The 21,966-nt window shown below is 41.8% G+C and overlaps 1 protein-coding gene across 11 annotated transcripts in view; it reads right to left on the minus strand.

Moving 5' to 3' along the window:
* Positions 1–21,966, minus strand: part of SMARCD3 (SWI/SNF related BAF chromatin remodeling complex subunit D3) — a 107,019-nt gene that overhangs the window by 9,566 nt on the left and 75,487 nt on the right. For all 11 annotated transcript variants that reach the window (XM_074573707.1, XM_074573713.1, XM_074573714.1 and 8 more), the window contains 6 exons: positions 13,330–13,452; positions 11,404–11,499; positions 10,814–10,915; positions 8,677–8,838; positions 6,507–6,604; positions 737–872 (listed from right to left, as the gene is read on the minus strand). In XM_074573707.1, coding sequence (XP_074429808.1) covers positions 737–872; positions 6,507–6,604; positions 8,677–8,838; positions 10,814–10,915; positions 11,404–11,499; positions 13,330–13,452 — 717 coding nt within the window. The remainder of the gene's footprint in view (positions 1–736; positions 873–6,506; positions 6,605–8,676; positions 8,839–10,813; positions 10,916–11,403; positions 11,500–13,329; positions 13,453–21,966) is intronic.

Below are 21,966 nucleotides of genomic sequence, written 5' to 3' on the forward strand. Positions count from 1 at the left end.
CAGAGGTAAACAAACAGAAACTGGGCCTAACTGTATGTCACATAAATCATCTCTGGAGCACGATGTCACACCTCTTCGTCTTCCCTTGCTCTGAGAAGCTGCTTTTGCTTATCCCTTACCAAGTCAAACCGGCCATTTACACATGTGCCAAACACTGGCTAACAGTCCCCATGACATGAACCCCTAATACAGCCTGCAGAGCTCAGCACTGCCGTAAGACAGATACTATTATTTGAAGTGCACGATTCTCTTTCAGTAACACCAAAAACAAGTCTGCCAAACTGCTCCAAGTGATTTTTCTGCCGTGCATTTTCCATATTTTCACCTACTGCAGAGAGCTGTTCTGCAACTGTGCATGCACAAAACACATCTGGAGTATGAGATTCTCTTAGCTTTGCCTTGTAGCAATTTAGCAAGATACCATGACCTCTCAATAATACGTTACAGTCAAACAGTTCAGATGATTCTTGAATGCCAGGGGACTCATTATACTACCTGTGAAACTCTGCTTCTATCACCTCGACAACAGTGTCAGGCCCTGGATCACATCCTAAGCGGGAATGCCACTCTCCCCTCTGTACTCCCATTGCATGTGGCTGATTCATCCCTTGAAAGCACATCCAACAGAGAAGTCCTTGTCTCACAATGTTACTGTCTTTGACGTGTGCCACCAAACCCACATGAAGGAACACAATGAGTATATATGCCAAGTGATACTTTACTCCTGGGATAGTACCTTGTTGTCCAATGCTGTAATCTCCTGTTGGTTAGCTGTTGAGAGAAGAAAACTACTCATCTGTCCCTTTAATGGGTCTTCAACTTCTACGTCTATGTCATAACAAGCCGTCTTCTTCTGATCGTTGGGGTCAACACTATGGAGAGTGTAACAGAAGATCATGAGAACTGCCATAATGAATCAGAATAAATACCCCTCCATCCCAGAATACGCTCTTTGATAAAGCCTGTTGCAGATGCTGTGGGAAGAGTTTAAGAACAGGGTATCTTTATGTATTTGGATATCCTAGTATATCCTCTCATCTTTCATCAGTCTGAATTCAGAGACTTTTAAGCTGGACATTTTGTCCAGATCATCAACTTTAATAGGTACTAATGGACCTAGTCTTCATTAAATTGTCTAGCATCTTCCTGAGATCTGTTGTAACTCTTGGCCTACAAAACAGTTCCCAGTGGTAAATACCACACTGGTAAGGTCTCTGCTCGACTGCATCTTTTTTGAGATAGGGTAAGTAGAACTGTACACTACCATTCTGGATGTGAGCACACAATGACATTTTATTTGGTTCTCAGTTCCTTCTCTAATAATTCCTAGCACTGTAATTGTTTTGGCAGCTATGCAGCATTGTAATGATTCCCAGCTACTTCTTAAGAGATAGCAGTGAATTTGGGGACCACCAGTTTGTAAAGTTGCCTCCTTAATTCTTCAAAGAATACAGCCAGTCATGCCTTCGTGTTACAGAAGCTATATTGACTCTTCCCCAATATATCACATGTCTATTAACTACATTCTCTACTACACTTAGTACCAACTGGCTACCAATATCCAGGATTTATGGTTTTGGCATCACATTAGCTAGTTACTACCCCTCTGGTACTGAAGGATATTTCGGTAATAGGTAGCACATTGTATAGAATCATAGAATCATCTAGGTTGGAAAAGACCTTTAAGATCACCGAGTCAAACATAAACCTAACACTGCCAAGTGCACCACTAAACCATGTCTCTAAGTGCCACACCTACCTGCCTTTTAAATACCTCCAGGGATGGTGGTGACTCAGCCACTTCCCTGTGCAGCCTATTCCAGTGCTTGATAAACCTTTTGGTAAAGGCATTTTTCCTAATATCCAATCTAATCCTGCCCTGGTGCAAACTGACTGCTGTTTCCTCTCATCCTGTCATTTGTTACTTGGTAAAAAGGACCAACACCTGCCCCGCTACACCCTCCTTTCAGACAGTTATAGAGAGCGAGAAGGTCTCCCTTCAGTCTCCTTTTCTCCAGGCTGAACACTCCCAGCTCCCTCAGCCGCTTGTGCTCCAGACCCCTCACCAGCTTTGTTGCCCTCCTCTGGACCCGCTGCAGCCCCTCAATGTCTTTCTTGTCATAAGGGACCCAAAACTGACGACAGTATTTGAGGTGCAGCCTCACCAGTGCTGAGTACAAAGGGACAGTAGTTGGTAGTTAAGCAATTTCATGAGACTCCTGCATGAAAAAAACATATACCACTCCTCATTTAGCGTGCGTTAAATTTATTTCTATTTGATATCTTGGTATGATAAAGTTTTTCAAATACACTTTTTCTTCCACCTGCCCTCCAAAACCCATACTACACAGGTATGGGACCTTCCCTAATCTCTAAAGCTAACACTGAATAAAAGAATGAATTTTGATTTTCTGATCTCACTTTAGGCAGCTTATTGTCTTCCAAGACCATTTTTTTAAATCTTATTAATTTCTCAGTTTCAATAGCAGGCTTCCTACTTCCAATATATTTCAACCAATCTTATTATTTTCTTTTTCATCTTTAACAAGCTAAATATCGGTATTTTTCTTTGGCTTGTCCTATCCTAAATTTGTATTTAATTTGTTGAGGTTTATACTTAACATCTGCTTTCTCTTTATCTTTAGATTAAAGTTTTTTATCAAGAAAACAGTTTTTCAACCCAGTAGTCGGTAAATACTAGGCACCTATCATGGTGGGATTCTGTTATAGACCACCCAACCAGGATGAAGAGGCAGACAAAATATTCTATAAGCAGGTGGGAGAAGTCTCACAGTCAATAGCCCTTGTTCTTGCGGGGGACTTCAACTTACCAGATACCTGCTGAAATACAATACAGCAGATAGGAAACAGTCTAGCAGGTTCCTGGAGTGTGTTGGGGATAACTTGCTGACACAGCTGGTGAGGGAGCCGACTAGGGAAGGTGCCCCGCTGGACCTGTTGCTTGTGAACAGAGAAGGACTTGTGGGGGATGTGACGGCTGGAGGCTGTCTCAGGCACAGCAATCATGAAGCGACAGAGTTTTCGATTCTTGGAGAAGTAAGGAGGGGGTCAGCAGAACTGTCACCTTGGACTTATGCAAGGCGGACTTTGGCCTGTTTAGGAGCCTGGCTGTCAGAGCCCCTTGGGAGGCAGTCCTGAAGGGCAAAGGAGCCCAGGAAGGCTGGACATTCTTCAGAAGGAAATCTTAAAGGTTCAGGAGCAGGCTGTCCCCATGTGCCAAAAAAATGAGCCAGCAGGGAAGACGACCAGCCTGGCTGAACTGAGAGCTTTTTCTGGAACTCAAGGGAAAAAAGAGCGTCTATGACCTTTGGAAAAAGGGGCAGGCAACTCAGGAGGACTACAAGGAGGTGGTAAGGCTACGTAGGGAGAAAACTAGAAGGGCCAAAGCCCAACTAGAACTTAGTCTGGCTACTCTGTAAAAGATAATAAAAAAATGTTTCTATAAATACATTAGCAACAAAAGGAGGGCTAAGGAGAATCTCCATCCTTTATTGGATGGGGAGGGAAACATAGTGACAAAGAAAGGATGAGGAAAAGGCTGAGGTACTTGATGCCTTCTTTGCCTCAGTCTTTAATAGTAAGACAGTTGTTCTCCAGGTACCCAACCCCCTGAACGGGAAGACAGGGATGGGGAGCAGAATGAAGCCCCCATAATCCAGGGAGAATGCTCAGTGAACTGCTACACCACTTAGACACACACAGGACTATGGGGCCGATTGGGATCCACCCAAGGGTGCTGAGGGAACTGGCGGAAGTGCTCACCAAACCATTTTCCATCATTTATCAGCAGTCCTGGCTAACCGGGGAGATCACAGTTGACTAGAGGTTAGCAAACATGATGCCCATCTACAAGAAGGGCTGGAAGGAGGATCGTGGAACTTCAGGCCTGTCAGTCCAACCTTGGTGCCGGGGAAGGTTATGGAGCAAATCATCTTGAGTGCCACCAGACAACATGTACAGGACAAACAGGGCATCAAGCCCAGTCAGCATGGGCTCATTAAAGTCAGGTCCTGTTTGACTAACCTGATCTTCAATGGCAAGGTGACTTGCTTAGCAGATGAGAAAGAGTGTAGATGTTATTTACCTGGACTTTAGTAAAGTCTTTGACACTGTTTCCCACAGCATTCTCCTGGAGAACGCTCACGGCTCGGATGGGCATACGTTTCGCTGGGTGAAAAACCATCTGGCTGGTCAGGCCCAAAGAGTGGTAGTGAATGGAGTTAAATCCACTTGGGGCCGATCATGAGTGGTTGTTCCCCAGGGCTCAGTATTGGGGCCAGTTCTTTCTAATATCTTTGTGCCCAGGTGACCAAGAAGGCCAGTAGCATCCGGGCCTGTATCAGCAATAGTGGGGCCAGCAGGACCGGGGCAGTGATCGCCTCCCTGTACTTGGCACTAGCGCTAACACAGAGCCAAGGCCTTTTCTGCTCCTCACGCCGCCCCGCCAGCAACGGGCTGGGGGGCACAAGCCGTTGGGAGGGGACACGGCCAGGACAGCTGACCCCAGGGATATTCCATACCATATGACATCACGCTCAGCAATAAACTAGTGCTGGGGCAGGGGGGACACTGCTCAGGGACTTGCTGGGCATCAGTTGGTTGATACTGAGCAATTGTTTTGATTTGCATTACTTTTCTTTCTTGGGTTTTATTTCTTTCTCTTTGTTTTTTTCTTATTTTTATCTTTGTGGGTTTTTTTTATTATTATATTTTATTTCAACCATTAAACTGTTTTTATCTCAGCCCGTGAGTTTTCTCACTTTTACCGCTCTGATTCTCTTCCCCATGCCGCAGGGGGGAGCGGGCAAGCAGCTGGGTGCTGTGTTTAGCTGCCCGCTGGGGTTAAACCACCACAAGCAATTGGCAAATTGTTTCAGCGACTGACTACATTCACTGTTAAAAACTGAATGCAGGGGGCCAGAGCAGAAGGTCTGTCAGAGTCCGCTCAAAGTTCAACTGGACTAGTCCCCAAGGCATCCTGATATAATTTGAACCTGCTCTGAGTTGGGAGGGGGGAGCTCGAGATGCCCAGCAGCAATCCCTCCTACCGTACATTATTCTGCTATTTTATGAGTCTAAAAATGACTTCCTTTAAATTTAGTGCCAAACTTCCAGATTTATTTTAGCTTAGCTTGAGACTGTAAAGATTCTATTGCAAAAGTATTCCCTATTGTCAGGAAATTAATACTTCCCCTTTCCACAGCATTATGTCAGTGCAGTGTAATGCTGTCAGGTGCTGTGTGATTCCCACAGCGTATCAGAGAATGCTACTATACACAACGTCCTGCTCTTTAGCTTTTATCTCACAGAAAACATACTGCCTCCAGAACCTCTTTGCCATCTCTCTGCCCCTGGAAACATAACCATCAGTTCCTTGTCATTTTTCTCCAAGACAATGATTATGTATATCTGAGGACCTCAGCTTTTTTTGGTCCATCAAACAGGTCACTGAGTTGTCTTCGATGACAGTATATACACAGCTATCAATCTATCAAGCAGGTAGTCAACCTGCTTTTTGATCACTCCATTTTATATATTCAAATGAATTGAAAAGCAAATTTTATTTTGATAGCCTATGTAATATTTAAATTTCTTATTACATACATTACAAAATTAAAATAAAGAACCCAATTTTAAGCATATTCAGAAATATTTGTTGTCAATATTCTGTAGAAAATCAAATCACTATGCTCAATTAAAAATAATCTTTAAACACCCAGAATCAGAGTTTTGACCAAGACCACACAGGAACTCGGGAAAGACTGAAATATCTTAACAGCAAGGTCGCAATCCCCAAAGTCTCTTTATCCGCCCCCCCCACCCCGCCCAAGCTGTCACTTAAACATGGAATGTGCTGGAAGTGCTCTAGGTAGTCAGAAGTTGTATTTTGTCTACTATGCCAGAAATACATCTGTTTTGACAAGGATGCCAGAAGCTCAGTCTTGGTCACAATGGCCTTCTCTGAATCGAGGCATTCTTTACTGTAAATCTCTTGACATCTCTGACCAGCTGTCGTTCTTGGAATAAGGCTAACACCCAAACAGCTGACCCAATCCCAACAAAGCATGCATCTGTGGAAACTGTAATACTGTTGTACATTTTACATAATAACTCAGTGATTACAATCATTGCCCATGATGTATGATATCTTACTTCAATTCCTTTTTTCCGCTATAAAGTGGACTCAAACTCTCATTCCTCTCCCCTTAGGAAAGAAACCTGACCAACTCTCTCAATGGTATTCTAGTAGGGATAAAAATGATAAGGAGTTCTGCATACTCCTAGAGAATTGGTGCCAATCTATTGAAAATAATTCAGAATTATTATAGACCAGAATGACACGGAGAATGAACACAACGGCAAAGTCCAAGGTACTCACCTGGAAGTGAGTGACTGGAATCTGGTCCCTGCTACTGTAGCTGTTTCTGTATTTCATATAGTGAGAGTTTTGCACACGACAGTGCTGAACTGACTGACCAGCTTACCTGATGATATGGTTTATCACTATAGGGTCTGGTGGCAGCAGCAGGTTAGTGAGTCTCTGAGGAATTTCAGAAAACTTTAGCCGTGGACAGTCAAAGATCTGGAATAAAATAAAGAAAGTTATCCTTGTCCAAAACCTAACTTGCAATTAAATGAGAAAGTAAGAAATAAATAGTTCAAAAGTACGGTGATTTTGAAAGCTATAATTCTGGCTCCTTGCACAGAATGAATTTTTGGTCACTTCTGTCCCTGTGAATTGCTGCTGTACTTATAGTCTGGGCTGGCTGGCAGAGGCATCTGATGACAACAATTTTAGGGGTCCCACTTTTGGCTTAGTTGCTGAAGGACAGAGGCCACTTTAATGTGACATCAAGATCAACTGTATCGATGATGAGAGAGAAGCGAACGCTTCCTCTCTCACTAAGGGTTTGCAGCAGCATATTGTAAAGAAAGCACTATTTATTTATTTTTTTACCAGAGGAAATATAAAAACAGTTTGCTTTTTTTTCCCAAGGCATGCTTCCTGCAATATTTTATGCTAAACAAACATACGAGAAAACATTTTTGTATTTTAAAACCATTTGTAATTTTTTTTTTTAAGATTAAGGGGAAAAAAAATCAATATGGTTTTATTTATTTTTAACCAAAACCTAAACAGCCTCTTGGAAGGGATTCACTCCTTTCCAATCAACATCTCATGGTTACCTTTTCTTTACTATGCTCCAGGAGTTAAATATGTATTGAATTCAGAAAAAAAAAACAATTTGAAAAGGACCAAAATCTGTAGTTTTTGGGAATTTTCTGTGAGTAATTGCAATATGTTGCCATGATTCTAGAACCACTCCTTACACCTGGAGTTTTCAGAAATGCAATTACTACAGCCGTTCTTTTTCGCACTGGGACTTTTAATACTCTGAACAGGGGAATAGGCTGTTCTCTAAAGACATTCCCTTTAAACTGACAGAGTATCTTCTAAAATCCATAATTTTCTGGAGTGAGGGAATCTGGTAGAAAAAATACCCAGAAGCCAGCTCTGGCTTTTAAAATACCTTTGGACCTTTTTTCTTGCTTTTGCTTGTAACACAGTGGATTTCAAATCTCCCAGTTGATGTAAACAGTATTTCGAAACAGAAAAGGATCCTTCTGCATCAACTCTAAAATCTGTCTAATTTGCTGGACTTACCTGCACCCAGGAACTCAGCCAGCTAGTTTCTAAAGAGCAAGGAAGTAACCAAATCTACTGAGTCTGCAACTCGCTGTTTATTTCAGTTCTGAATTCTGACACTTGATAGAGATGACTGTGGAATTCCTACTCAAAATCTTTGCATACAAAGCTCCATCCAATGTACTGTCACCACTGGCTCAACACTCATGTCAAACTCCTAACGTGGATGCCCACTAAAACATTACTCATTTATTAAAACTGCCAGTGCTTTCCCTAAACAGGAGTATGTCACAAACCTTACCCTCAGGTACTTTCGACATAAATTAGGTAAGCCTGAAGCTACAGAAAAACAAATCCAATTAAGATAGTGATTGCTCAGAGAACATTACCTTTACAAAATAAATACAATCTTATTTACAGAAAAGGTGAAGATGCCTTGAAGTGGCCTTCTTGGTTAATTCTAGAGGTCACCGTGAAAGGCAAAAAGTCTTAATGTGCTACTTTCAAAACATCGTGCAGATCATTGAGGGAATTTTATAATCTGAAGTAGAGTTAGGACAAAATAGCTTTTCTAAGTATATCTTCCATGTCTTTTGCCCTTCATATAAACAGGGAAAGAGGAGGGAAGAAAACAGGTCTACATATGAATTGGCAATCAGAATCAGCAGATTGTTTCACGTTTCTTAGCACAAAATGATGCATCAGGGGGAAAAAACAGTAAATCAATACAGTGAAACAATTAGAGAAAGTCCTTCTTCTGTAAACAACTTATCTGGGAGTGCTGAATGTGTCAAACACCAGATGTGTTTTTTTGACAACCCTAGCACATAAGGAGGGTGCTTATTATATTAGTTGTAGTGACTGTTGAAAGCCTACGTACTAAAGATACTAAAGATACCGTAAATCATTAAGAGAAGACGAAAATCAGTAATTTTCATCCATCCAAAATTTGCAGATGGATATTATAGCTTGCCTCTAAAGAGCTACTGTGTCCAAAAAGGAGTTACCTGCTGGAAGTACTTATCACAGTTAATGTATTCCTTATCATGGGAGTCTTGCAGCTTATTTGTTTTGATGTACTGCCAGAGAGCCTGGATGATGGCGGATCGGGTCTGTGTGTGTATCCCCAGCAAACGGGCTAATCGCGGGTCCAGCTTAAACTGCGGAGGCTGTGACAGAAAGAGAAGGAGATGGAGATGGCAATAGAGAGAAAAGCAGATAGATACACAAGCATGAAGTTTCAGCTTTAATTCTCGGGGGACTCTGTTCCTCAGGAGAAGCACCCCATTCAATAGCAGAGACTGCAAAAATACGAGTTGCTCAGATATGTACCAATGTCAGTGTCCTGGAAGAACTATGTCTAGGGTTTGAAAAGAAAGAGGGACACTCTATGTGCTATGCACATGGTCTACCTGTATCACATGCTTTAGATAATAACTCACATGCAGACTCAGGAAAGAATTTTCCTTTTCAACATTGATGCATAATTTGACCTTAGGGAGTGGGAGAAGAAAAAGAATGGTCCTTCCTCTGAACTGGAAGGTTAACCACAGATAGAGAGAATGAAGTCAGGATGATGCTTCTACTGTTGCTAATAACTGCTCGCTGTCTCACATGAACAAAGTGTGCTGGAACTCCTGTTTTTCACGCATGTTCGCACCATTCTGCTGCATACCAGAAAATCTACCGAACTAGTCAATGGAATGTATTTCTTCTCCCGACCTCTGTGATAGAACTCTTCAACTACCCCGTTCTGCATCTCTAGCAATATATGTTCCTTGGATACCTTGGAATTCGGTGCGTCATCAAGTGTCTACACGTACGGAAGGTTAATATTTGCCACGTTATTATGCAAGGATTACTCTGTTGGGTGCTAGGTCACCCAAAACTAGCTTTATAACAAATTGAAACTTAACGATAAGAGAGCATCTATTTTGAAGCATAAATTTATAATAACGTTGAGCATAACAAACATCATTCTATTGTCTTAACAATAAAGATTCTCACTGGCTATATCAGCATTTCAGTTAGCTCATACGCTCCCTAAAATTAGTAAATTTTTCTCTCTGTTAACATAAAATGGAGCGTACTTATCCTGGAGAGATGCTATTTGCATGGAGGGGAAAGAGAAAGGCACAGAATGAGTTCTTAAAGTTATACAACCAAAATATGTCTGAGATAACTGCCATTGAAAAGGGAGATCCCACCTCCTCTCAGCAGTGCATTTCTATCCATTTCCTTAAGAGAGCAACATTTCTTTCAGGGATGGTTTCAGTCATATTAGTGAGCTCCATAGCTGCAAATCTCCATTGTTTGTGCCAAGAGAACGGAGACTGTCGCAGTGCACACTCACAACTGAAATGAAAGTGGTTTTTTGGAGCAGCTCAGCCTTACAACAGCTTAAAACAGTTTGAAACTGTGCCCAGGAACCTCCTTTATATATTCTATCCCAAAGTAGAATAACCTAATTTTGCCTGTTGGGTTTTTCGTTCGTTTGTTTCCTATGACTGGGATCAGGGAACTGATTTGGAAGTAAGTTTTGTTAGCTTTCAAATGGATCAGTTCCATGACTTGTTTGTGTTCAGCCCACAAATACCACTAATACAATAGAACTAATACTGACAAAAGGGGGAAGCAGGAATGCCTAACAAGGCCTAAGAGTAATGGCAAGTCTCACCCTTGCAGGGCAACGTTGTCTTATGACAGATTTGGGTGAGAATGTAACCAAAACTTAACAAGACAGGAAAGCTGTGTAGCCTGCTCTCAAAAAAAAGGTTGCGACAGCTATTCAGGTACCACTAGCAAAAGCCACTCCTTTGACTTTCTGCACAGGACCACACACATAACTCGTATGCTAATTATCTGACTGTTGTCCAAGAAGCCCGAGAATAAGCCAATGCTTATTCTTTCTGCAGGTGGGCAATAAAAATACTAATTATCATAGTGCCAAGAAAAATATTTTGCTAGAATATAATAGAATGTAATAGAAACTTGATGTGTCCCCGTTACATTTTAAATAATCTGTCAGTTTGGTCAGTTCTGAGTCCAAGTATACTGTTTTTTGATATACGCGACAGGATGAATTTGCTCTGTTGCACAATGTCCCAATGCTGGTATTTTCCAAGCCAAAAGCAGTGCACTGACCTGGTAGTCCAGCATGAGGAGTAACGTGCACCGCACGCTGACATCACCAGGTCTCTTCACCTGGAAACCATCCGTTTCCTGGGTTGTGGGAGTTCTGTGCCACTGCCAAAGGAAAAAAACAAGTATGACAGTCAGTCATTTTTTCAGTGATGTCCAATGAGGTGTATCTTGCACAGTACACCATGCAAGAATAAGACAAGTACAAGCCTTCTGAAGATCTTGCAATTAAAAAAAAACAAAACAAAACACACCACGACAAAACCCCCCAAATCATCACAAACTGCTCTGCCGTTAGCATGCTTTACATGCTAACATGAAAAATGCACACAATTTTTTCATCATTTCATACATTCTGTTCTAAGATGTGCACTACATCACTACTACATCTATGTTTTTAGACTATATCGATTCTGTTAGTAAACATCCTTAAAAAGAATGGAATTTTGAAGACTTTGAAAAATACCTTAAATGAGATAATGAAGGCAAGCTAACTTAAACAAGGTGGACAACAGGCACATAGCTGTTTATCTGTGTTTGGATTGGGTTTGTATGCATTGGGTTTGTATGCAAAGGGTACACAACCTTCTTACCTCCACAAGATGGTTGTCAGGTCCATAAAGATCTTTGTCCAGTTCAATAACCAAACTCTTAAAAAAAGACGAAAACTTCCGTTTCTGTTTGCTGAGCTGTACAATCAGAAGAAACAGAAATGTTCAAGGCTGCGTATATTAGCTTGTGTTCTATGCTTCCTTCTCAGGCTTTCTCTTTCTCTTGAACATTAATTTCCATATAGACCACAAGTGTGATCAATCTAATTGAGTTTTCCCTCTGACAAATGCAAGGTAAAATGCAAAAATCTCAACAGTGGTGGAACAGCGCACACTTAAGGGAAGAACTCCCTGACTCTCTTAATGTTATTGAAAAGGACTGGCTTGTAACATGAACACGGCACCTATGAGAGCGGGCCACAAGGATGCTCTGAGGGCTGGAGCCCCTCTGCTGTGAGGACAGGCTGAGAGAGTTTGGGGGGTTCAGCCTGGAGAAGAGAAGACTCCAGGGAGACTTTATAGTGGCCTTTTAGTACTTAAAGGGGGCTTATAAGAAAGATGGGGACAGACTTTTTACCAAGGCCTGTAGTGACAGGTTAAGGGGCAATGCTTTTAAACTGGAAGCGGGTAGGTTTAGATTGGACATAAGATATTTTTTTACTCTGGGGGTGGTGAGCCCCTGGCCCAGGTTGCCCAGAGAAGCTGTGGCTGCCCCATCCCTGGAGGGGTTCAAGGCCAGGTTGGACGGGGCTTGGAGCAACCTGGGCTGGTGGGAGGTGTCCCTGCCCAGGGCAGGGGGTGGCACTGGGTGGGCTTTAAGGTCCCTTCCCACCCAAACCAGTCTGTGATTCTAAGGCCACTGTATACCTTTTAACAGTTTGGGTTTTTTGATGAATGCTAATTTCTTCATCTGATTTATCAGATGACAGTGAATTTTACAGAATAATCACACAGTAAGTGCAATTATTTCCTTTTACATTTTGCCTTTTCATTTAATTATCAGTATTAACTGTTTACTACGCAGCTCATACTGTCTAAATTAAAAACTGGGAGGTCTATAATCACATAATCTGACTTTCCATAGAATACAGTCCACAGAATTTCCATTATTTTCTTCTTATTTAATGCAGAAAATCTTTTAGAAATACATCCTCCTTTGATTTAAAATTTGCCAGTAATTGAGAAGCTATTTCGTTCCAGTAAAGAATCTTTCTTTATTAGAATATACGCTCTAATTTCTAAACTGAATTTGTCTAACTTCAATTTCCAGATGTTGCACTTCGTTACCCCTTCATCCTCCAGCAAGATGATGATTCTGATTCATGTACAGTTATCTCCCGACACAATGACATGCCTCAAAAGCCTTGCCTTCTCCATACACCACACACGCATGTTCTCCACCTGTTTATCCTACTAAATACTTAGCTTGTGAAGTCTATTCAAATAGGTCACACCTTTATTAGGGAAGTCCAGCTTTCCCCAAGGAAAGCGAAATCTATCACTGAGGTTTCTGAGGACTTCAGAATGATAAAATTTTTCTTCCGTCCTTTCTCTGACCATCCATACATCTTCCTGTCCTCCCTCAGAATATGAACTACTTGCTTTTCCTTGTTATCGTACTCTTCACAGGATGCAATGCCTGCTGTAGGCCTGACATCCCACCTCTTGTGACCTGAACCCTGACGTATCTTTTAAGGGAATCATCTCAACCCTGTTCTCTCCACCTCCTCCCACCTGTCCTGCCCTTAAGTCTGCTCCATTTCCCACTGTCCTCCCTGCCCCTCCCCAGCATCCCCATTATGGCCTTATCCCTCTCTGAGGCTGGACATGGCACCTTCCTGGCAGCCACAAGCCAACACTACGATTCAGAGATGCCTTGGCTGAGTTGATGTCCCCAGTAAAGTCAACCACCCCACAGGACACTCTCTGGAGCCCCACCAGCCCCAGTGAAGCACAGGTAAATCATACGTCATCCAGGAGCTTCCCCTCCACTCGCAGCTCCCACGAAGCAATGCTGCCATCAGAGTCATCGGCATCAGATTTTGCAGGATTAAATGTGTTGGAGATGTAAAGTCTCAGTTTCCGCTTTTGCTGTTACACAAACAGAGAAAAGAAAAGTACACATCCAGTCTAAGTCCAAGACCTGAGGAAGTCACAGGAAAGGGGATAGTTACACGTTTAGTAGAGAACCTGCATGTTTAGTACAGTTGCACCAGATTTGACCAGAATTTAAGATTTGGTTATGCTTAAGAAAATACACTGAAGAGCTGAATCTGAGACTTCCTTTCAAAAACTATTGGCTGTACAAACATGCTAAGATCCACTGTAAGTGGAGAAAGATGGGAGGTTGCAGGGCCAAGCCCATGAGGCTATACATCCTGTACTTCTGGGAAAGATATTTGAGAAATCATTGTAAGAAAAGCATGATATGATGCCCTTCCTGTCTAGATCCTAGCTAGATTGCTACGACTCAGCTGGAAACCTCTTGCTACACGAATGTCTTTCATAGTTGGCATCAGTTCAGATTTGTAAATGGCAGTCACAAATACAGCTAATGCTGCAAATTACATGGGCACATCTCTTCCCATCTTCATTCTGCCATCATGCAGAGCCCGGTAATAGTCTTCCTACAGGCACACACCCAAACACACACATATGCCCCCAACCCTGTTGCCTAACCTTCCTCTTTAATTGCCTTTCACCCTAATCAATTGTGTTGCAGCTCCAACTTGCTGTGAGACCCGAGTGGAGGAAGGCACTGTGCTTCATCCCGAACGCAGGTGCTCAAGTCTGTGAGAGATACGACCACCCCTACCTGCTGGCATTTTCACAGGCTATCTAAGGTTTCCTAATCACTGTACTGGCTTACGGCTGTGTTATTTCTCAGTGCCCTTCTCTCCCATGCACCATGTGGAAAACCTGGTCATTAACTCTATGCATGGATTCCAGAAAAGATATTGCCAAAAATTTCTTTGTGACTCTAATCTCAAATATCTGATTATAATATAATGACAAAAAGGCTACAGTTGTCAAGTTAATGCAGCCAGAACAACCTTTGTACAACATAAGAAAGGAGCAGCCTTGTGCAGCTCTCGCGCTCACACACACACACATATAGGAGAGAAAGAAGTTACAGAAATCAGGTCAGGAAACTAAAAATCTAATATGGCATAGAGGAACATGGGAAGCAGAGACGTAGGGCTGAAGAGGAACAAGAAAATGACTACATTTTGCCAAATCTGGAGAAAACAGTGACAGAAAGGTTTGATGGAAATGGAGTGTCAATAGTATGCACTGAGAGGGAAAAGGATTTTCAACAGTGCCAAGAGTCCAGAAAATGACAGGTTGGCACAGCTAGAAACAGGCAGATAGATAGGCAGAAAAATTTTCCTGGAAATCCATTTCTTTCTCCATCCTTTCCTACAGGATTTCTGTTGCTAAGGTGCCCTTTCATTATACAAAATGTGAGGGTTTTTTTAATGCCCCAGAATCTTTATTTGGTATGGAGGACCTGTGAAGGACTTCACATAACTCTTCAAATTAACCTGCACATTTTATGCACTGTTCCTAAATTTTATCCCCACCTGGATTATTTGCAAAACTAACTATATAAGTAAGCAGCTTTTTTCTTGATAGTTCTTCCTGGATTCTCTACTGCTATTTCAGGTTTAGATCACTGATTTCATTTCCTCTTCTTTTTATTTCCAAATACATTATCTCCATTCTCCCCTTTACCCTGGAAACTCCTCCTCTTCACACATCTCCCCACATCCAGATAGGAACTGTGTCTGTTCCCTACGAAGTCTGTCATTTCACCACTAATGTCATCCTCTGCAATAACATCCTTATTCAAATCTGAATATTTTAGATGTCTTCCTTCCTCCTAGCTTTCAGGCTCTAGCTTCCTTCTACAGTCCATCTAAAACCAAGTTAGTAACGTCGTCTAACTGCACTGTGAAATACAAAATACCTCTCCTTGATACTTTCCACTGTTTCCCTTTGCTAACAGCTTACAATTTTTCTTTCAAGTCATGCACAAGCCAGATGCAGCTTACATCACAGAACTGGTCTCCTGCTGGGTTCCCTACACTTTCCCGGCTCTGCCAAAGTCAGAGACTGCATAGCATTTGTTTATTTCTCCCGCATCTCTCTCTTCAATTTACAGTGTTTTCTTCTACACAACAAATTCTCTTTCTCAAATGTAATTCTTTCCTCGCTGTAATCCCTGTAAGTCAGCCCACTTCTTCCACGTTGTCATCAGAAAGCAACTTAGAATAAATCTGAATAGAAATCCTAAGGAATGGCTATCTCTATAGTTATCTTTTGTCTTCCTTTCTATGTATCACAGAATCACAGAATGGTGGGGGTTGGAAGGGACCTCTGGACATCATCTAGTCCAACCCCCTGCCCAAGCAGGTTCACCTAGAGCAGGTATCTTGATTTTAGATCGGAAACCATTTAGCCTTTTACTCCAACATGTTACAGACACTACTGACAACCTCTAAGTACTGTCGAATACCGAGCCTTTAGCCTCTGCTAAGCAAAGACATTCTGTCCAACACGCAAAATGTGTAACTTGCACCCTGGGGGCTGTCTTCAGATTTTGGCCCAAAAGGTACTGCAAACTTGCAGCACTATTAAGACAGTGATTATCTCCCAAATGCAACCACAGAAAGATCCTTGCTTCTGACTGATAACAAATATCAGTCAAATAGGGCAACGGCACTGCTGCAAGAAGACCCCAACACCAAATAGGCTTTAAATCTAATAAAAATCTTTATTAGAACACAAAGCAGAATAAGGCAACATAAAGAAGGAAAATTCACATTTGCCAGGTAAAATGGAATAAAAAAAAAAAAGTCTTAATTTGGCCATGAACACTGCTTGAACAGCCAAACATGTCCTCCTCTGTACAGCACTGTACTGACCCAGACACATTCAAGCCTCCACAACTACCTTCCTGAAGCTGCTGCCAACACATCCACCTCCTGTTTGTTCCCTTATGAGGTGCTGCTCCATTTTTGCCTTCTTTCTGCCCTTCCCAGACTTCCCACCAGCACCTCTTCCTTACACGTCTAGTGCTGCCAGCACCGCTGGCTCCTCATCAAAGCTTCCTGGGAGCAGCTCTGCACAAGACATTCTGGGAGGCTGACTACCTTCTCTTGCGGTTCCAGGAACCAGGCAATGGCACTTGAACTTACCCTACACACACTTATCATCAACAGTGGTCACACATACTTTCAGCAGTGGCATTTGAAGAAAATACATTTAGAAATCTCTAGCAAAACATCAGAACCAGAGTTCTACAGATGAGCATTTTCTTTGGACCAGCAGGCTCCTCCTCTGCCATGACTTTTCTCCTGTCAGCTGTGAGACATTACCACCCCACCTGATGAAGCAAGATCCTGGCAGAGATCCAGAGTATAGTCCAAATCCCTTCTGAGGGCTCTACCCAGCGATTAGCAGCTTCAGCACTCACAGCTATACTGCTACCGTAAGGATGTCCAGCCTTGGAAGATGTCAGCTCAGAGATGATATAGATAGTCAAAACTGAGCTCAAGCAAGAAGAACACCAAAATGGCGCTGGCTGGGGTTTTATAGCGGCTATATAGACCACGAAGTCTCCTCGGCTGAAGACACACATGCACAATCACCGCACTCAGTTCACTTATCAGAACTCCTGGGTTCCACAATAATGTCAAGTTTATACCCAGAGGGCTCTGAGAGTGAGGTGTTCTTCCATCTCCAGTCGAGCAACTCCATCTCATCCAGGCAGGAAATGATACAACATCAGTTATGTGCAACTCGGTTACTTTGCAGATTAAATACAGCAGTGCAATAAACTTGGGCAAGAAGCCACTGCCCTTCAACAAATTCTGCAGATTTCTTAGCAATGCACATTATAGCACAGATCTAAAACCTATTCTCTCTGTATGGTGACTTCTCAGAGAACAGAAAAGCAACCAACCAAAACCTGTGGCCTTGTTTTTTACTGGTAGGATTCTTGGTAGCTTGGAGCAAAAACTAAAGAGAAAACTTACAGCTCTAGGGCAAGAAGAAAGCATCACATTTCATCTCTTCGGACACACTGAAACTTTACTATCCACAAAGACAAAGCTCAGCAGGGGGGAACTTCATGGAGACTCGGTCAACGTTGTGAATAAAATAACCTCTTGTCCAAGAATCAATAAATGCTTAATCTGTTTATTCTTTAACTGTAAGATACACATCTTTAACATGCGTCTTTGACTTGTCTTCAGCAAAATGAACTTGAAACAGCAGTCATATTAAAAAGAAGAGCCAAAAAGCGCTACATTTCACTTACAATTTCTCCTTGAGAAAAAGAAAAAGGAAGCATATGTGACAGAAGACTGGTCATGTCAGCAATGAACTACCACAAAGGTCTCAGCTACAACGGAGCACAAATGGCAGGAGAGCTCATGTGGAATGAAACAGATCTAAAGAGGAGGCTGACAGGAATGCTGGAGCAGCAGAACTACAGCTTTTTCTCTCTCTAAGTTCATCAATGTCATCTTCACACAAATCAATACAGCTTTCAGATGAAGTAAATGGGTGAAATGCTGTAAATCCATCAAATCCTTCAGAAAACTACCTCTGGTTTATCGTGCCACATTTTTTTTCAGCTTCCATTAGCATTAAATCCCTAAAAAGTCAAATCAGAAACTAAGCATCTGAAGATACCCTGATCTGTGTGATATCCCCAAGACAAATCTGCATCGACTGCTGAAGTTAAAGTTTCCTTCAGTGAACTCCCAGGCAGGACACAATACCTCCGGGACACTTCCAGGGAAGTTGTGCTTGGGATTTCAAACAAATTAACTAAGTTATCAGCAGATAACGTATTGCTGATTGTATCAAGGAAATCTGGCTGCTGATCCTATGAATAATACTGTTAAGAGCTCTCTACGCACATTTTAAGGATGTATTTCTATGTACCTCAACACAGCATAAAAACCTCACGCATAAAGCACAGGAAAGATTAAAACCTGTGTTTCTGTCTTTGCATATAGAGTAACTGTTTCATGCTCTAACAAAAACTTGTTAGGCTGCAAAAAAACCAGCGGAAGATAAAGTAGCACGGAGACTAGAAATCATGAGACAAAAAGAACAATGACCACTAATAACAAGTGTTCATGTGTTACCATTATAAAATAATCAAATTAAACAGGGAGTGTCCATATCAGAACTGGAATATAGAAGTAATGCTCACCCAGAGTAGCAGCAAACCAGTACGTCAAAATTTTTAGAACAAAATTAGTTAGGTAAGTCATAACAACAAAAGATGGATGAGAACTTAAAAATGGCCAACCCAAAGCATGAAAATCAGTGACTTGGTAGAATATGCAAGTATCATGAATACTAAAATGAACTGCCCAATATTTACTGAGTTTAAAATTGCACCAACACGTGAAAAAGACCTGTAGGCAGTTTTCTAAAAACTTCCAACAAAAAAAAAAACCACAAACCACCCTCCAAAAAAAGTCAAACAAACGTTATAGGGGAATAGAATGGATAATAGTATACACAATAGTCTATAGAATCAGTTATTGCAGCTTATTTGGCAGTTGTATACTATACTCTCTCAGGAAGACAATCAGAAGGCGTATACTGACAGGTGATAAGAATGGCTAGGTGCACTGAAAAATTCTCTCTCTACAGTGATTGGGAGGACTGAATTTTTTACCAAAAAGAATAATAAAGAACCTGAAAGAGCTATTTAAAATATGGGCTGATCTAAAGAAGGAGATTAGGTGTCTGTGTTTTCCTTATCTCACAATGCAAAAAGCAGAACGCGTAAAATTATGCCACAAGACCATAAATTCAAAACCTGATCAATGGAAGTATGTCACATATGCTACACAAAGCATAATGAACCATCGTTAACCCATAGAACTCATTCTCACAGAACACAGATGTAAAACTTGCAGGTTTTTATGCCAGAAGAGACTTCATTGTCTAGTTAAATTTCCTGCACAACACTGTCTCTGATCATTCAGCAAACAGGGCAGCTCTTTTTAAAGGACATCCAGTGTTGACTTAAAGACTTGACATAGTGAAAAATCTATTACACCTCTGATATCTTGCTCTAGTGGTCAGAAATATGCACATTAATCAGTTTCAAGTGATCTATTTTTGAACTACCAGCAGTTGGACCAAAGCCAAAAGCTCTTTACAAAAAAAAACCACAACCCAACAACAAAAAACAACAGGGAAGGAGCTGGAGCGGCTATATTATGTACAGATCTCAGGAATATCCAGTCATATCAATATATGAGAATTTTAAAAGATGTCAGACCTTTTTGGGTCTTAATATAAATTGATCTCGGATTACTGGAATTTAGGAGGAATTGTTACCTACAGTTGGAAGGGTTTCTGACACTTCCCATTAAGTATTTAGCAATGGAACGCATTATCCAGAGAGGTTGTGGAGTCTCCCACCTTGGAGGTGTTCAAAAGCCATCTGGATGTCATCCTGGGCAACCAGCTCTGGGTGGCCCTGCTTGAGCAGGTGGTTTGGACAAGATGACCTCCAGAGGTCCCTTCCAACCTCAACCAATCTGTGGTCCTGTTACTGGTCACTATTAGTAAGGGCACTGATCCACACCAGCCTCTAATTCCTGTTGCCACTACAAGTGGGAGAGGGAGAGCGATTATGCAAGATTTAATTATGTTATCATAAAATACTTTGGCTAGTTTGTGATAGGTTACAAATGCACACATACTTTGCCTGTTTGTGTTGAGGCTGAGGAACCTTTTGCCCAGTGGCTTGATTCAATGCTAACTAGTTAAAAGCAGTGTAGTACGGTACGACTGGGGACACAGTCTCTGACAGTGAGTAACTATCCTGGCAACAAGCCAACCAGCAATGCAGAAACCCATGTTGATGGGGTCCCATTGGCAACTCAGTCCTCTCAATAATAACCAGTTTAAGAACCCCCAGAGCAGCATACAGAAGGCAACCTGGGAACTCCTAGGGCCAAGCTCAGGGATGTCCAAAAGGAGGTGGACTCACCAAAAGCACACTGAGGTAACCCTCAAGGATTGGGTGACTGCAGATCAATATACATGTTGATGCTAAGGATGGTAAGACAACCACAAATCATGACCCAACTCTCCCAATGTGAACCGCATCCTAATCAGAGGATGTATCTGTTGCCGTACTGATCTCCGCACACTAGGGAAACTGTAAGCTATTTGGCTTTTTTTTATTTTGTAAATTTTATGGTTGATGATTAAAGATGAGAAAATTCCTAATAAAATTCCCTCAATAAATTGTTTTGTTTAAATTGAAACTGACATAAATTCTGTTTTGCCTTCAACATATTTCTACTTTAAATAGCTTGTGCAGACATTTACCCCAAAGAGCTTTAAAATATCTTATCAAAACCACTGTAGTGCTTGATGAAGTACACCAATGGGCCCTAGGGTCACTGAGCTGGAAGCAACAGTTATTCCAGGTAATGGGTCTCTATCACATAATGCTTTTCAGAACCCAAGAACCCATGAAGGTACAATTTCAAAAATGAAATGTTTGTTTCCCCTCCTTGATTTGGAGGAATTTTGTTTTTCTTACAATTAAAACGTCTTTCTAATTTCAAGCTTAACATATATTCAGTCACCTTTTCCCCATGATGTTAATGATGTTTCAAAGCAATTGGCAACTATTTTATAGAAGAAATTCCTCCAATTAATCACAGCCAGCACCAAGACCAACCTGACAACCCAGAAAAGGAAGTACACGGCCCATGTGCTGCAGACCTCAAAGTGCAGCGGGGGAACCTACAACAGCTAAAAAGGGATAGAGCTGCCACTGCTCCCGGCTACCTTCTTTAGTAATCCCCACCTCTTTCTCCATAACATCCCATGAAGAATGAATAAAATGCTTTGCTTACGTTGGGGTAAATGACACCTACTGCATTTGTTGATTGAAATGACTGCAGGTTTGATACCAGGAGCTCAATGACAGTAGGGTTCAGAGTCTGACACAAAAATCTCCACAAATTATTTGCTATTATGCCCCTAAGACTATCCCTTGGATGCTCGAGGTTTAGAACTCAGTACACAGAAAAGATGAGAGTCTTTCAGAATGACAGAACTGCAGAGCCCAGGTGCTGTGGACGCAAGGCATACTGAGAAAAAAACCCAGTCTGGCCCGAGAGGGCAGAGGACCAAGCAGAAACCTTAAGTGTTTCAGAAAAAATACAAATTTCCTTCTGCCAACAATCCAATAGCAGTTCCTCAGTCATCTTAAAACCTGAAAACGGGGGAAGAATCTCAGTTTACAAAACCAGGGAGAGAGATGTTATGACTGTATTCAGATACTACTACTCTATTTTAACCTAAAAATTGATAACCTGGGAGTAGATTGTTTAGTTTACAGAACTGCAACTACACAGTGGTCTGGTAAACTCAGTGTCCCACACCAGTTCACCATGAAAGAGTGACAGTCCCTGGATAGCAGCCTCTGGTTTGGGTGAGACCAACTATTGTCTGTGGTGCCAGGGCTTGGGGTAGGAGCCTGTCTAGCCTGGCTTGTGGGACGGGTCACTAGATGCCCTTCTTTCAGCCAGGTGACCCCTGATT

Source organism: Larus michahellis, chromosome 2 (genome assembly GCF_964199755.1).
Source record: "Larus michahellis chromosome 2, bLarMic1.1, whole genome shotgun sequence".
In the NCBI taxonomy this organism is placed as follows: domain Eukaryota; kingdom Metazoa; phylum Chordata; class Aves; order Charadriiformes; family Laridae; genus Larus; species Larus michahellis.